Genomic DNA, 14763 nt, shown 5'->3' on the forward strand with positions numbered 1-14763 from the left:
TAAGTCCTAATAATTGTTGTTTTCTTTACCCTAGAACGAGCCCTTTACGTTTTAAATACTTCTGGAGCTTCTTAGCTCATGCCTTGTCTCTCTACAAAGTTGCATGGCTACAGGTGAATAAGTTTTCTCATAATCCTGTTAAATGATAAATAAATGCAGATCAGAACACAACATCCCGGTGGTAAAGTAGGTTGTCAAATGAAGGTACTTTGTCATATTAATATGTGCAATAAAATAGGCTTCTGTATGTTTCGTTAGACGCACACCATCATCATCTAAAATCCAAACTGACTTAAAAACACATTTCTCTCAAGATGTCTGACACTAGTTATTCCAGTTTGATGTCTGATACAGCAGACCCCAATACTGAGAATTATTGAAATGTGTCATATAAAAACACTGTGCAATAATGATCTGAGGTTATTCCACAAATTAGGTATGGGCAAACAATATCAAGTAGAAATGTAGCCTACATTGTAATGCAAGTAGGCCTGCACTAGATACTCAGCTACCTCAGAGAGGTTTGATATTATAACACTCAGGATAATGATAATGACCACATTTAGTAAGTTTGTGATGTTTTGATCAAACAGTGCCATAGGCTACACAACCACCTGTGTTGTATATAATTATTATATAAGGTAAACACTTTTTTTAGATTCCTTAAATGTCATTCATTCATTTTTCTTCTTCGTCTTTTTCTTCCTTTTCTTTTTCTATTCTTCTTTTTCTAATGTCTCTTAATTTAAAGGCAGAATCAGTGTCATGTCTGGACTCTCTTGCTACTTCTCATGAAATACGACACATTATGGGTTTTCTCCCCCTTTTTACATTTGTTCTCATCCTGAAGAAATACAACCAACCTAAACATAAAAGAAAAAGTCCAACATTTTGGGAAATGTTATTTTATTGTTCCAGACAACAAACAAAGTCATTTATTTTGCACAAATGTTACAAGGACAAATTGCAATTGAGTGTGTAAGAACTACAATGGATTTTTGTAATTCTTACAAATGTTGTACCACTGTGACTTTATCATCACATCACATGATATTAAATACGCTTATTTTCCTCTATAGGGTAGATTGTCTCTGTCTTCAGATGATCCTGCACAGTCGCAGTAGGAAGTGAGAGGGAAGAAGGAAGCAGGTGCTAATAAAATGTCCCTGTCTCTCCTCTCCACGGGGAGTTCTGCAGACTCTTTACAGTGTTGGAACCGTCCAGTCTGCTCCACCAGGAACGAGGCTGTTTCCTCCGGTCCTGAGGATGCAGAAGAATATGGTCGGACACGTTCAATTGATCAGCAATTATTTGTCTAGTTTAACTTTAAAATCTGAACCATTATCTCACTGCTCACTCCAATAATTAATATGGATCCATCAAGCCTCATCACACTAGAGTATTCATTCAGTTAAATTGTATTTTATTTGTATTGCTCCAAATAACAACAAATCATTATTAAATATGACCATGACACGGTCTCTCTCTCTTTTGTCTCCCCTATTTTCTCTTCTCTCCGCAAGATTTCTCTCTCCTCACCCTAACCGGTCTAGGAAGATGGCCAGACAGTAACTGATTGCTTGTTCTACGTGGAAACTGTTTGATTTCTCTATACTATTCTGAGGCTCCAACCTTACTATGTATAGGGCCTTGAGATAATACATGTTGTACTTAAAATAAATACAATTGAATTGAATTGAATTATCTCAAGGCATCTCACCTAGTATGGTCAGGCTTTATACAATTATAGAGAAACCCAACAGTTTCCACAATGAGAATACAGATGTACAAGCACTGGTATGGAAATTGTATAGAAATTGATAAAGGATTTTCAGCTGTTGTACAAAGCATCTGCACAGCAAATAGATTTAAAATCAAAATTCAGAGGTCATTCTCTAATTCAAAAAAAGCTAATCAAAATGTCAACTACCCTCAAACAAACCCTGTGTTTAAAATGTGGATCCTAATGTTAGTGACTCGAAATTAAATTAGGAGGAGTGTTAATGATATTAAAACTTAGTATACTGAACTTGACTGATTATACTGAGTCATGTATACCAGAGAGACTCACTGGTTGAAGTCTTTGAGCCCCAGCTTCTCTGCTCTCCAGGTTTAGTGGTAAGGGGCTCTGTTCTGCCATCTGGTGGACACCATACTGATGGGGGCCTGGAATTTCCCACCCTACAAACACACACACACATCATTATCATTGTAGACATATAGCTGCCTGAACCTACACATGAACCACACCCCTCACAGTTTTCCATACTTGATCTGTTCTGCTCCATACAAGGGTCAAAGATTAGTTATCCTCGAGACTGCTGCCATATCACTTTTTACTAGCTGATAATAGTAATAAAGATACCCAGCGATCTAGGATTTTAACTTGCCCATCAAGGGACAATGTGTTTCTCAATCAGACGAACTGTATTCACACTTGACTGAATGACAAATGGGCACTCACCAGTCCTGCGGGTCTGTAGTCCTAAAGCCTTTAGCAAACGGGTTGCTTGCAATTTTTAGCTGGGTAATCTGAGAGAAGGTGGGCAAAATGAATGATGAAATTGCCTCCTAAGCATTTGCTCAATATATCATTTAATGCAAGAATCTGCTTGGTTCAATTGAGTGAAATGAATGTCTGTTGAGCCAGAGTAATATTTATATTTAGTTTGAAGCCTACTGATCCTGGGATCCTACCCGGTGGTTCTGATAGGCGGTGACGGCCATGAATAGTGTCTCTGGGAAGGAGAAAGAGCTGAAGTTTCTGGATGCATGTAAGTGGCTGTTGGGTGCCGGATCCACATACACCACATGGAAGCGTGGCTGGTAACGATGCATGGAGTTTAATATCATCTGTCAATGAGGAAATAGAAAAAAAGTTGCGATTAACACATAGAAAAAGGTACTTTTGGGTGCATTATTTTTCTCTATGAAATGAAAACCAAAACAATGCATCTTAATTTTTAGGTTTAACTGACGTGTCCATTGTCATCCAGCAAGTTGTTGGTGAGTTTGAGAGAGTCGAAGGACACCGTCTGCTTCATCCACTGGGCTCCACGGGCAGGTGAGTCCGGGTGGAAATGCATCCTGCTTGGAGCTGCAACATCTGCTCGCCCTGCCACCAACCAGGATGAACTATGGAACGCATATCTAACACACATTTACACACACACACACACACACACCCACATACATATATAAAACGTTTTAAATAGGACTTGTAAGACAAAGCTTGCAGAGAAGTTAACTTGCACAGATTGATTTTCTGTATTTCATTAAAAATCTCTGTTGCACACTACACTACACACCCGCCATGTGTGTGTGTGTGTGTCTAACCTGTATCTTTTATCATCAACAGGGATGAAATCCATGAGCAAGACATATTCAGCAGTCGGATCCATCCCAGAGATCCGCACCTGGAATGTCGGAAACATCCTTCTGCAGCACATGAAAGCATAACATGAAAGCAAAGGAGTAAATGACAGAGAAAAAGAGGGGAGGAAGGAGAAGCGCTAGAAAAAGGATAGTAACCTTCCAGCCTTGGTAACAATCATCTCTGTGCCCAGCTGGTCAAACTGCTGCCAAAGCAGATGCATCTCCAACTGAACTCTGACCCCACTGACTTGAGGGGCCTTGGTGCTCAACAGTGACCCCCCTTCTGCACAGCAGGGTAGAGATAGTGCACAGCTCTGAGACAACAGAGGACCTGAGGAGAGGAGAGGAGACATTTGAGGTGAATAATTTGTAGACATATGAACCACAGATACATTTGCCTGTAATCGTTATCAACACATGGATGAATATCTGGTTTCCACAGAGCTCACATACATTTAAACACATTACTCACCATCCATTCCCTGACTGACTTCAAGCCAAAGAAAAAGAATGAATTTTGCCACTTTTCTATATTTTTCAACAAATTTTTAAACTCCTGTCTGTTCCTCCTCTTCTGAACAGGATTAGCAACTACTGTAATTACATTCAGAATAGCACAGAGTCAAACCAAAACCACAGCTCTGCAAAATAAAACTGAAGGCAAGAATATGGTCTATAGTCTCCCTCCCAGTTCTTTATGAGCCACTTGCAGAGAGGTAAATCCAAGCATTAAGCGTGAGGAGTGGCTGTTGTGTCCAGGAAGATGCTGGTTTTATGCACCATGAGTCTCTCACTGGGGACCTCCAAGCTGCCCTCATCCATTACAATACTCACAGTGCCCCTGACATGCACTAATCACTGCTGCACATGCATGCGTGCATGTGGCCCCAAGAACTGTGCACACGCACATACACAATCGTTTTGGAGCATCTGCAAATCCCTGCTTGTACTTGCAATTGTTTAATATAGTCTAACGCCTCAGGTCTTGTTTTGACCAATCAGTAGCACATTAATAACATCCTAATCAGCCCGGTGTTACTGGGTGTGGACAGATGAAGACAGCAACCAGCTACTTTTATTATTCATAGCCTAATTTCTTGGAGCATGGTTTCAACACCACCCTAATTAAAGAGACTTATTCCCTAAAACTAATAGGGTGAATATTTCTGGGCATGAGTAATGGCGACATTATATTTTATTTATAAAATGTTATACATCAAACTGTGTCGAAGATGCAGTAAAGTAAAGATAAAGTTTTGAATTTATTTCTTCTAAATCTAAGGTTTCAGACAGTGTTAGTGTGTGTGTGTGTGTGTGTGTGTGTGTGTGTGTGTGTGTGGCCCATGTAGTACTCATGTTGTGGGGGCCTAAATCTGTTTTGGTCACGGGGAGAAAATCAAAAAACCATAACAGAAATCATTACATTTTAAGGTGAGGACGTGTACAGTAAGGGTTAGGGTTAGGCAAGTAGTAGTGGGTAAGGTTTGAGTAAGGCCACATTCACACTACCGCTCTTTAATTTGAAAATGCATCAACTCAGATACAGAGGGTTATTCATGACGTAGCCTTCGCTGAGTGGCTCCAGGAAATCAATGTAAGCTGATCTATTGTTCCCTGAAATGTGTGTGCAAAAAAACCCAAACAGATTATATGATATATGAGCTTGATCAATCACAGTTGTCTAATTACAGGGGTAAGTGGAAGCATTATTGGTGTCATTGCAGATGTGAGGTTGTGTGTGTGTGTGTGTGTGTGTGTGTGTGTGTGAGACTGCATGTATCCTCGTGTGGCTCTATGATAGGACAGTGTTGAAGGGTTCTGGCCTCAGGGATTGAAAACAGAAAAGAGGGTTTTTCCTGAACAAAGCACAACAGGACTTAAGACTTAAGTTTATCAATAGGCCAATTCGCAGCCCTGATCGACTCATTAATCACAGCTTTCAGGACCACAGGCAGAAATACTCCACATATTATTGGATAACTGTCTGAAGTAGAACTGATTGTATTAATATTGTTCTTCTCCAATGGACCTTTTGATCAATGATGACCTCTCAAAATGCTAAATGTGTCATATGATCTTAGAGGCTCGCTGAGGCCAAGAACACCCCAATCAAACTGAATGTGTAGTGTTTCATTTCTGAAAAGGAATGTCTCTGCTTCTAAGTTTTATGACAATTTGGATCAATTCTAATTCAGATGAGGCAGATGTGGATGTTATAACAAAGTGAACTGCAGAGTCTTACAAATTGTTGTGGACAATTTGCATACTGCTCATTTAGAGAGAAAATCAAAGTGTTCAAGAAAAGTAGTATAAAGAGTCAGATGTTTATTGAGCTGTATTTCGTCAAAGCACAGTTTTTATCAAACAAGCATCATATCACAGAGGTTCAGGCATTTGTGATCATTCACATACAATTCCTACACAAAATGTAAGCAGCTGGCTTTGGCGCATGAAGAGCAAAGCATGTGTGTGCTGAGTTATGTGAGAGTCTGTGTATGTCTTCGCTTGCATGTGCTTGAGCATGTGTGTAGGTGTGAGGGTGTTTGCTTGGTGGAGAGAGAGAGCAAGAGTCCTTCCATTTTGTTGAAGTGACATGCATCAGTTAGGTATTGGCTTCATTTTGAGAGGTGTTCTGTGTGTGCATGTGAATAGAGAAGGAAAGGAGAGAAAGGTGGAATGGATCTAGGCAGGTATGGTTAGCTACAGGAACAGGGTGGAGAGGATTTAGCTTTTGTTGAAGGTAGCGCTCGTCAACTCAAACATCTCTTGGATCTTTGTCTTGACTTCCTCAGCCATAGGTGCAAGCTTCGCCTTCAGGGCTTCCATCTCCTCGGTGTTGACTACTTTTGCCTGGTCGTAGGCCTGCGTAAGGTGAGTCTTGTATTCCTCGACGTAGGGAGTGGCCAGCTCCTTCAGATTCTGAAGACGCTCAGAGAGTTTAGCATACACAGATTCCAAAATGGGCATCAGGGCGGTCTTGGTCTCCTCCACATTCTCAGCCACCTTGGTCTTCATCGTTTCCAGCACAGGATCCAGCTTGAGCTTCAGGGCATCCATCTGAACTTTGTTCTTGGCATGGTAATCTTGGATGATGGGCTCCAGCTCCATACGGTATCCTTCCAAGTGCTTCATGAGGACATCTCTCAATTCAGCACGTTTGGGCTCAATCTCAGTTTTCAGGGCTTCGATATCAGCATCGACAGAAGCACGGAATTCAGCGGTGGCATCAGCGATGGTAGTGACAACACTGTCAGTGATAGGGGAAACAGAGTTCTGCAAAGCCTTAATCTGATTGTGTGCATCATCCAGGCGCTGAGTCAGGGTGAGCCTGAGAGGGAAAAAAGTTGCATAAACGTGAGAGAGTAAACAATAACTAAAGAAAAGTGTAAAAAGTGACCAAGGCAGAAAGATGAATGAACCAGTGACTGAATGTGGGTCTGACTGAGGAGTGTGACATAGCCTTACTTGAGCTCCTGGTACTGAGTACCATCGAGTTGGTCCAGGACTTTTTTGACACTGTCCTTCACCTGAGTCATGTAGAGATCCATGACAGATCGTACATGCTGCAGTTGTGATGGTGCATCAACCGACAGGGAAGCGGCATGAGAGCCTGAGAAGGAAAAGAAGAGTAAAGAGGAGGAAGAGAGTTGAGCAGAAAGATAGGATGGGAGGAAGAGACATTACACAGTTAGAAAATTCAAAATGGTAAATTTTTTCCCTTTATGAAACAGCACATGGAGTACTCACCGACGGCCAGCAGAAGGGCAAGAGCAAGAGCCACGAATTTCATGGTGGTGGTCTAAAGTGGAAAAAGAGGCAAAGGTTGCTGATTATTCAGTGAACATTTTACACTCAAAGTAATAAACCTATAATTCACTGCTTTGTCCTGTGTATGAATAGATGCTATTTAAGGGGATTTTTAGGGGCTCAAGTTAGTTTCAATAAAAAAGACACAAAGAAATTTGCAAAAACTACATTGAAAAAGGATCCAATCGACCGTTGATCCAATAAGTACCCCACCTAAAGCAATTTGAAGGCCAGATAAGTATACCGACAAGTCAGAATGTCTTAACACACCATTAAAGCTACACACTCATCCCTGCATTGGCCTGAATTAGTTCACACTGAACATATGGCTGTCTATTCAAAGAACCTGTAATCTGGGTAAATTAGACACACAGCTGAAGCAGATTAGCCCTGGACTGCTATGTAATCCTGCCATAGAATTAGCAAATCAGCCCTTTGGATCCAAAGATAATCTCAATTCTGAGGCACTTTGGTTAAGAGCTAGTTTTTTAGATTTCCTTTAAGTGAAGTTAACTCCTAGACTAAACAGTATTATCCCAAACTTAAAGTCAATGAAATACCTCACAATCAAAAATAAAAGTTAACACTAGGGTGTATTTTCTTTCCAACTGATTTGTGGTACTAGCTCACAACATCGTCAAAGCTAACAGAGTGCACAAAGCTTTCTAACAAATACTCTGAACCCCAAGTTTCAGTTAGAGCCCTCGCAGTTTCTTGTCTTACCTGGTGGAGTTGATGAGACTGAATAACTTCAGCAAGAGCAGACTTTTTATAGTGCTCGGGTGAGGGATGAGCCCATGTGGGGAGGAGGGGGGGTTGGAGGTGTGAGGGCTGTGTGTCTCCGTGGAGCTGGACCTCACCCCCCAGCCATCTCCCTCAGCAGGGGCGACTGGGCTAAGAGTTCAATAGTCACCTGCTGAGCGATCACTGAGCACACACACACACACACACACACACACACACACACACACACACACACACAGTGAACCTCAAAGTCCCAGACTCACAATGGATCAGTGGCATCGAATCTTTACCAAAGTAAAAACTGTTCTTGGAAAGAAACTAACGATCCTCTAAATTCACCACATTATTTAAAACAATAATTTTTTACTGGTGATACATCTAGGATGCCATTGAATGTTTTTCTGCTTTTCTAACTACTCTATCTTGTCCTGTGGCCGAGTCTGTGCAGTTGTGTAACAGACACAAGAGGCAGTTATAAAAAAACTCTGCTATGAAGACGGTAGAAAATTGTGCTTTTTATTATGTTAGAGACAGGAGATCTGGACTGGAAGAGTTGTGTTAGTGGCAAGACAAGACAACAATATGAACAGAGATATGAAACAAGAAAAAGTAAAACATTTAAAATCTAAATAAAGATGTCCCACAGGGTACTCCACTGAGTCTTGTTTTATTTCTAACTATAAACTGCAAACAGCAGTTCATGTTGACCGAGAGTGATTTCCTTGCACACCATTTGGTACAGAAGAGTGTGTAGGGAAACCAAGTTATTTACAGTCTAAGTGCCTCCAAATGGCTTCAAATGAAATACGAGCAAACAGAAGATGGTGACTTGATGCAATTGACTCAGTGAAATGTAATTCCATTAAATATTTATTCAGTAAACTGTGAATAAAAAATACATGCACACATTTATGTGCTAACACTACCACAAAATAATGCACTAAGCTAGATCTCAAGACTTATCTCAGGAAACAGATAACAAGATTTGAGTCCAGAGTGTGTGCGATGATTAATGGGTCAAAGTGTGGTGTGTACCATGCTGTTGTTTGTTGTCCTATCACCAGTGGACTTTGTCACCATGGCTTCATGAAGTTTGAGGACTAAGAATGATTAAAGTATACAGTCTCTAATTATAAACATGTATGTGCATATCATGGAAACTGTAAAGTCTCCTGTCAAACAAATATGACTCAAATACAATTATTGCCAATATACAGATTTACGTATCGAGACAATCACTTTTAGATTTTATTAGATTTACTGATTTTACAAGATTTTAGTCAAAACAGAGGGAAAGTAGTGCAAATAATTCAGAAAATTATAATTATAACTTTTACATAAAATAGAGGTGATATTTGTATATTTATATTTATATTTATTATGTGCTCTAGAAATATAAGGAAAATATAATATAAGGAAACCCCCTTCTGTATGTCGGGCCCCACGTATCTGCAGAGTGAAAGCTGGTAAAATAGTGCAGGGTTATTAGGTACAAGGTTAATCATTGTCATCACTGGTCAGCTGTAACCAACAGACAGGTCTGCTTATCTTGCATAAGGTAGTTCTAATAGTCTATACATTATAATCAATACAAGTTTCTCTGAATGTCATCACACTAGAATTCCTTTTGCCAGGAAATTTTATTGAAAAGAGGTTCTTATATTTTGTTCCAGCCCTGTGAATAAATGGAGAAGGAGAAAGGACAGTGACAAACTTTAATGGAGATGTGTGTGGTTGTATATGTGAGTATACATTGTAATCATAATCCGAGATCAGCTGCCACTACAATCCACGATCCCAATCCACGATCCATGTAGGGAATCTGGTGAAGAGGTTAAGTCAGTTTATGTATGAAACAATAATGTGATGAAGAGGAAGAGGAGGAAAGAGAAGCTCCATGTGCCATTTGTCCCCTGACAATTTTGACCTATAGCAGCATAACCAATAGCTGATCCAGGCAGACCTGAGCCAGCTCTATAAACTTTATCCAAAAGAAAGAGTTTAAACTGACTCTTAAACAAAGAGAAGGTATCTGCCTCCTGAAACTTCACAGGAGAAGAGTTTGATAGCTTGATAGTTTTGTTATTGCATCTGCAGCATTTCCTATAGGCCTACTTAAAAGTCACATTTTACCATGCATTGTCTTTCCCCACTTCCATTTGCCGTTGTTATTTATTATCTGACACAGACTTGTGTGTCCTCTCTCTCACGCCTCGACATCAAACTCATTCTCTTGACTTTTATGTAAGCAGGAGCCAAATTGAGCCTGATGACCAAGTGAGGACAGAGAGGTGACAAAACAGACACCTACGAGACTCTCATGGACAGACATCTGCAAGGTTCACAATGCTGTTACCAACTGCAACCATTTGTCTGACACCAGCTTGTGAAATACAGAAAACCAATGAGAATGGTGTAATAATGGAAGCACTGAAATGCTTTCAAGAAGTGACTAATTTAGCCAAGCAAGGTAAAAAAAATGGCCCAGCAATAAATGTTAGATTACAAATATAAAGTCAGGATACTTTCCTCACCTGTAGATACATCATAATGCTTTTCTTTAATCCTGAATTAAGTGATAAATGAATAAAACGAATTCATTTTGAATGAATTCATTTTAGTTGGCCAAAACAAGCAGCGTGACGATGACATTTATTACTTTTTTCTGACGTCTCTCAGATCAAACAGTGATCAAAATGATAAAAAAATAAGCATTAATTGTTGGCCTCCGCTTTACACACCAAGCTCAGTAAGAGGCCCAACAAATCACTGAACATGACCCCTGTCAATGGCATCAGGTTGTACTGTCATTGTACAGTAGTACTTAGGGCGTTTGCCCTGGCGCATGAGATAAGAAAGCTCAGAGAGAAGAATGACACTTATCTGGAACAGCAACCTTTGAGACTGCTTGCATTGCACCACGTTGATTCACCATCCTCACTGAGCCATCTGTGGAGATTACTGCTGTCATAATTGTTATCAAGAGGACCTCAGAACTGCGAGCTGGCAGGACAATTAATTGCTGAGGTTGCATGTTTCGCAAGACAGGAGTTTTAAATGGGAGAAACTCATTAAAGTAGTGAATCACTTTGACCACGGACTCAAGGCTTTTTCCTGCAGTTAAAAAGGAGGACATTTCTGGTTGACATTATTTTGGGTTAATTCACAAAGGGCAGCACCACTATTGGGTTTGCAAGCTTTATATGGACTGAATTTGAATCAATGGTGTCCTAAATGAAGAATTTCTCCTTTTCACCGGTTTCTGCTGCAGTCATGTAAAGTCAGCTGATATGCATGAAGGGATTAACTGAGGCTAAGAAAAGGAACTTCTTCAGCGACCAGTTATACAGTGACCAACAAACAGCCGGGCAGATGTGGGGTAATTGCCTGGAGCTGATAAATATTTAATCAGTAAATCCACTATTTGATCAGGCGCTGACTGAGGTTCAAAGGTCACGTCATTGTTCCAGCTGCCTCCATGACGGAGCACTGTTCTCAAATCAGCAGGGGAGGTTATCTCAGCTGTAAGCAACAGTGTGGAGCTCTATCTGTCACACACACGCACACACTTCAGTGTGCTATACCACAGCCTACTTAACTGTCGTGATGTTGTTTTGCAATGTCACATCTGTTGAGGTCGCTTCTGCTTTAATACAGATATTTGGACCAAAGCCTGGTCATAGTGTGTCACTGTAGGTTGCATGGCCCTGCGGGTTGTACAGCTCGACAACAAAGAAAGAGAATCGACCCTGAACTCAGATAACCTAAATCACTGAGGAGCAAAATGAGGCTGATACACAACCACCAAGAACTATTGTTTGATCTAGAAATCATCCACTCGCTCTCACATGCACTCACATAAGCAGACAATAACGAAGATGTGACTTCTGTGCCGACTTTGTGCACTGAGCTGATATTCTGACCTGCGATATGTAACATTATCTTCAACGTTTATGAGGCTCTGGAGCAATCTGCTGCTCCTAAGACCACTCTGAAGATAATGCCATTTATCGAAGTGCAGACTTAAGCGCCAGCATAAAAAGAGCATTTTTCTGATGCAACAGGAAATGATGTGAGAAACGGATAGTGAACACACAATATTGTGTGATTCTTTTGTGCAGGTTGCAGTGCACGCTGTACATGTTCCCTCAAAAAGGACACTGCCAGAGGAGGCAATGTTACAAATGATGGTAGAATTGAAGGAAGATTTTATGCTGAACTAAAACTTTACTTTCCTGTTTCCATTTTGATCTATTATGTAATGCTGGTCCACTGTTTTTCATATAATAATATTTATTCTTCCTATCTAATTGCAGTATCCACTAGAGTATGATGTATGTACATTAACAGTATTTATACTGTGCCAGCTTTATGTTGTTATTTTTCCTTCTTCAGTAGAATTCGGATTGTTTTTGTTTTACTTATGAGCATTTTTAATGTATTGTGGTTTTACACAAGATCTTAAAAATGTCAATACTTTTCACAAATATTTTTAACTTTGCATTGATATATTAAAAAGGTGAAGTTTAGGTGATGAGGACGTTTCTCGAAACAAATCAACCATAAAATGACAAAGTGCTTGTTGAACATTTGAACACAGGCCATCTTTATTTGCAGCAAAAACCAAATGAGTAAACATCTGTTTCACCCTTCACCCAGTGTAGAGTGCAGCTACTGGATAATGTGTGCATGTCCTCAAACCTTTTTATGGGTATATTTATGTGTATGTGTGTGGGCATTCATATACTATGGACTTGAGCTATCTTCTGCTGTATGTGTACAAATGGATTTTCAATGAACTTAGAAAATGTTTCCTCTTCCTTGAATAAGCTTTTGCACTCTACACACCCTCAATACTAGTAACCATACAATTAGTGTCTATAAGTGTTGAAAAAGGTCCTTGCAACTGCAATGATGACCTTTTGAATAATTGAATTGATGATGAGTTTGACATGAATTTTTTTTTTTTTTCATATTTGCTTTTTTCTGGGAGACTTAAGTGGGGATCATTGTAAATCGTGTAATGCAGGATATAAAACCCATCAGGTGAAAGAATCTGCACAACTTAACATCTTTTTCATTTCATCAAGTAGTCATAATACTGCATGGCTAATCTAAGGTTTTTCAACAACAGAGATCACACATCCGCCACCATCATGCATGAAAAAGGCTGAGTTGACTCAAACTTCTGACATGCAGAACCTAACACACAGTGCTGTCTATCATCCAGTTTAGTGCGTAGATAATGAGTTGATCATCTAAGTTTCAAGGCCTGTTTGTAATTCTAAAGCTATCATTGCCCAAGATGTAGAGGTCATTTACCCTGATACCAGAACCAAACCACCCACACCAAAAATCAAACAAAGACAGGATGGGAAGAAGCGTGATTCATACCTGAACCCACGCATTTCCAAAAAACTGCACAGAATCGCCTGATATTTTTAATCCTTTTTTGTTGGTGCTACATACAAACATAAGAAAAATGCTGCATGAAAGGGGGGGGGAATATATCTTGAGTAAAGTAAGAATATTTGGAAACTTTATCAGCACCACATTAAGGCAGAGAGCTGAAAATATTTCCTCAATTCAGTGCAGCTGATATTTCTCAGAAAGGTCAACTAGTTGTTAAAGGTACAGTGTGTAGAAATGTGTGCTATCTAAATTGCATGTTGCAGCGGAACACCCCTCACCTCACCCTCTCCTTCCAAACATGAAAAAGAACCTGTGGTAGCTTCAGTTGTCATAAAAACTCAAAAGGTGTTTAGTTTGTTCAGTCTGGACTAATGTAAAAAAAACATGGTGGCCTCCGTAGAGAAGGTCCCCTCGATGTAAATAAAAAGTATTTAAATATAAAGGACCTTTTCTAGGGTAAAGAAAACTACAATTCATAAAACTTAGATGAAACAAGCTAGTGAAAACATCTTGAGGATTATTCTACATTAAATTTCTGCCAATAGTTCCCTTTCATCTAAATCTTACACACTGGACCTTTAAGTAAAGTAATCATGTAGCTCTAATTCTCCCCTCGTCTGCCCTCTTGTGGTTAAAACCACACATTAAGTGATCAGGACAGAAGCCAAACCAATTTATTATACATTTGAAGCCATGTAATCTTACTCTGTGCATATATTCAACTGGTAGACAAGTGACCTGTTGTAATTTACTTTTTTGTAGACAGCAGTCAGCAAAGAAAGTCTGGTAAGACTCTGTGGCTCCGGGACTGAACAAAAGCATCATTTAGCAGCATGGTGTTAATGAAGCTCCCAGCTGTGAGGCCTGGGGGACAGAAAGTGTTATTTGACACACCACAGGGAGCCCTGCCTTACAATGACAAATGCAAAACACATGCTTTGTCAAAATAAACTCACTGAGACCAAAAGTTGTTGACACTCACTTTACCCAGAGGAGCTTACTGAAGTATAAGTCACAAAAAGAAACTACAATGTCTGGTTATGTTTTTCTTCTATTAAGTTTAGAATTTCTTTGTTCTTGACTATTTACACAGCCTCCATAATTCTTGAGTGCTTTTCTTGCACTGTGTGTCTTAAGCCACTGATGTTTAAATTTGCAAAAAGTGTCGATCTACCTTCATCCCTCCTATCCATCTATTTAAATATAATATTTCTTTGTGACGTGTGTCTCTGTGTTGTTTCTACACAACAGTGTAAAACGCTTCCGCTGTGATGTACTGTGGCCAGCGAGGGAGAGATCAGGACCATCTGCAGCCTACAGAACACTGACTGACAGAACGACATGCTGGAAAGGACTTTTGAAGCTTACTGAAAAGGGATTCCAAACTAAAAAGCTCCCTTTTGAGCAGAGGTAACAGAAATTGTG

The 14763-nt window shown here is 39.8% G+C and overlaps 2 protein-coding genes across 2 annotated transcripts; both read right to left on the reverse strand.

Moving 5' to 3' along the window:
- Positions 1 to 1063: 1063 nt before the first annotated feature.
- LOC109634648 (T-box transcription factor TBX1-A) lies at positions 1064 to 3854 on the reverse strand. Its single transcript, XM_020095319.2, has 8 exons — positions 3848 to 3854; positions 3532 to 3706; positions 3337 to 3438; positions 2979 to 3150; positions 2698 to 2853; positions 2465 to 2532; positions 2072 to 2181; positions 1064 to 1260 (listed from the first exon to the last, which is right to left on the reverse strand). The coding sequence occupies exons 1-8, from the start codon at positions 3852 to 3854 to the stop codon at positions 1064 to 1066; spliced, it is 987 nt and encodes a 328-aa protein (XP_019950878.1).
- A 1826-nt stretch (positions 3855 to 5680) lies between these two features.
- LOC109634515 (apolipoprotein A-I) lies at positions 5681 to 8007 on the reverse strand. Its single transcript, XM_020095049.2, has 4 exons — positions 7906 to 8007; positions 7123 to 7174; positions 6841 to 6985; positions 5681 to 6703 (listed from the first exon to the last, which is right to left on the reverse strand). The coding sequence occupies exons 2-4, from the start codon at positions 7163 to 7165 to the stop codon at positions 6100 to 6102; spliced, it is 792 nt and encodes a 263-aa protein (XP_019950608.1). The 5' UTR covers positions 7166 to 7174; positions 7906 to 8007; the 3' UTR covers positions 5681 to 6099.
- Between the last annotated feature and the right edge of the window lie 6756 nt (positions 8008 to 14763).

This window comes from Paralichthys olivaceus, chromosome 11 (assembly GCF_024713975.1).
Source record: "Paralichthys olivaceus isolate ysfri-2021 chromosome 11, ASM2471397v2, whole genome shotgun sequence".
In the NCBI taxonomy this organism is placed as follows: Eukaryota; Metazoa; Chordata; class Actinopteri; order Pleuronectiformes; family Paralichthyidae; genus Paralichthys; species Paralichthys olivaceus.

Coding starts and splice junctions, on each gene's coding strand:
- LOC109634648 (XM_020095319.2), bottom strand. Junction 2,854..2,978: donor TGCTGGATGACAATGGACAC/GTCAGTTAAACC, acceptor CCTCATTGACAG/ATGATATTAAACTCCATGCA. Junction 1,261..2,071: donor GGGCTCAAAGACTTCAACCA/GTGAGTCTCTCT, acceptor CTGCATCCTCAG/GACCGGAGGAAACAGCCTCG.
- LOC109634515 (XM_020095049.2), bottom strand. CDS start 7,165: ATGAAATTCGTGGCTCTTGCTCTTGCCCTTCTGCTGGCCGTCG. Junction 6,986..7,122: donor TGCCCTTCTGCTGGCCGTCG/GTGAGTACTCCA, acceptor TTTCCTTCTCAG/GCTCTCATGCCGCTTCCCTG. Junction 6,704..6,840: donor ACTCAGTACCAGGAGCTCAA/GTAAGGCTATGT, acceptor TTTCCCTCTCAG/GCTCACCCTGACTCAGCGCC.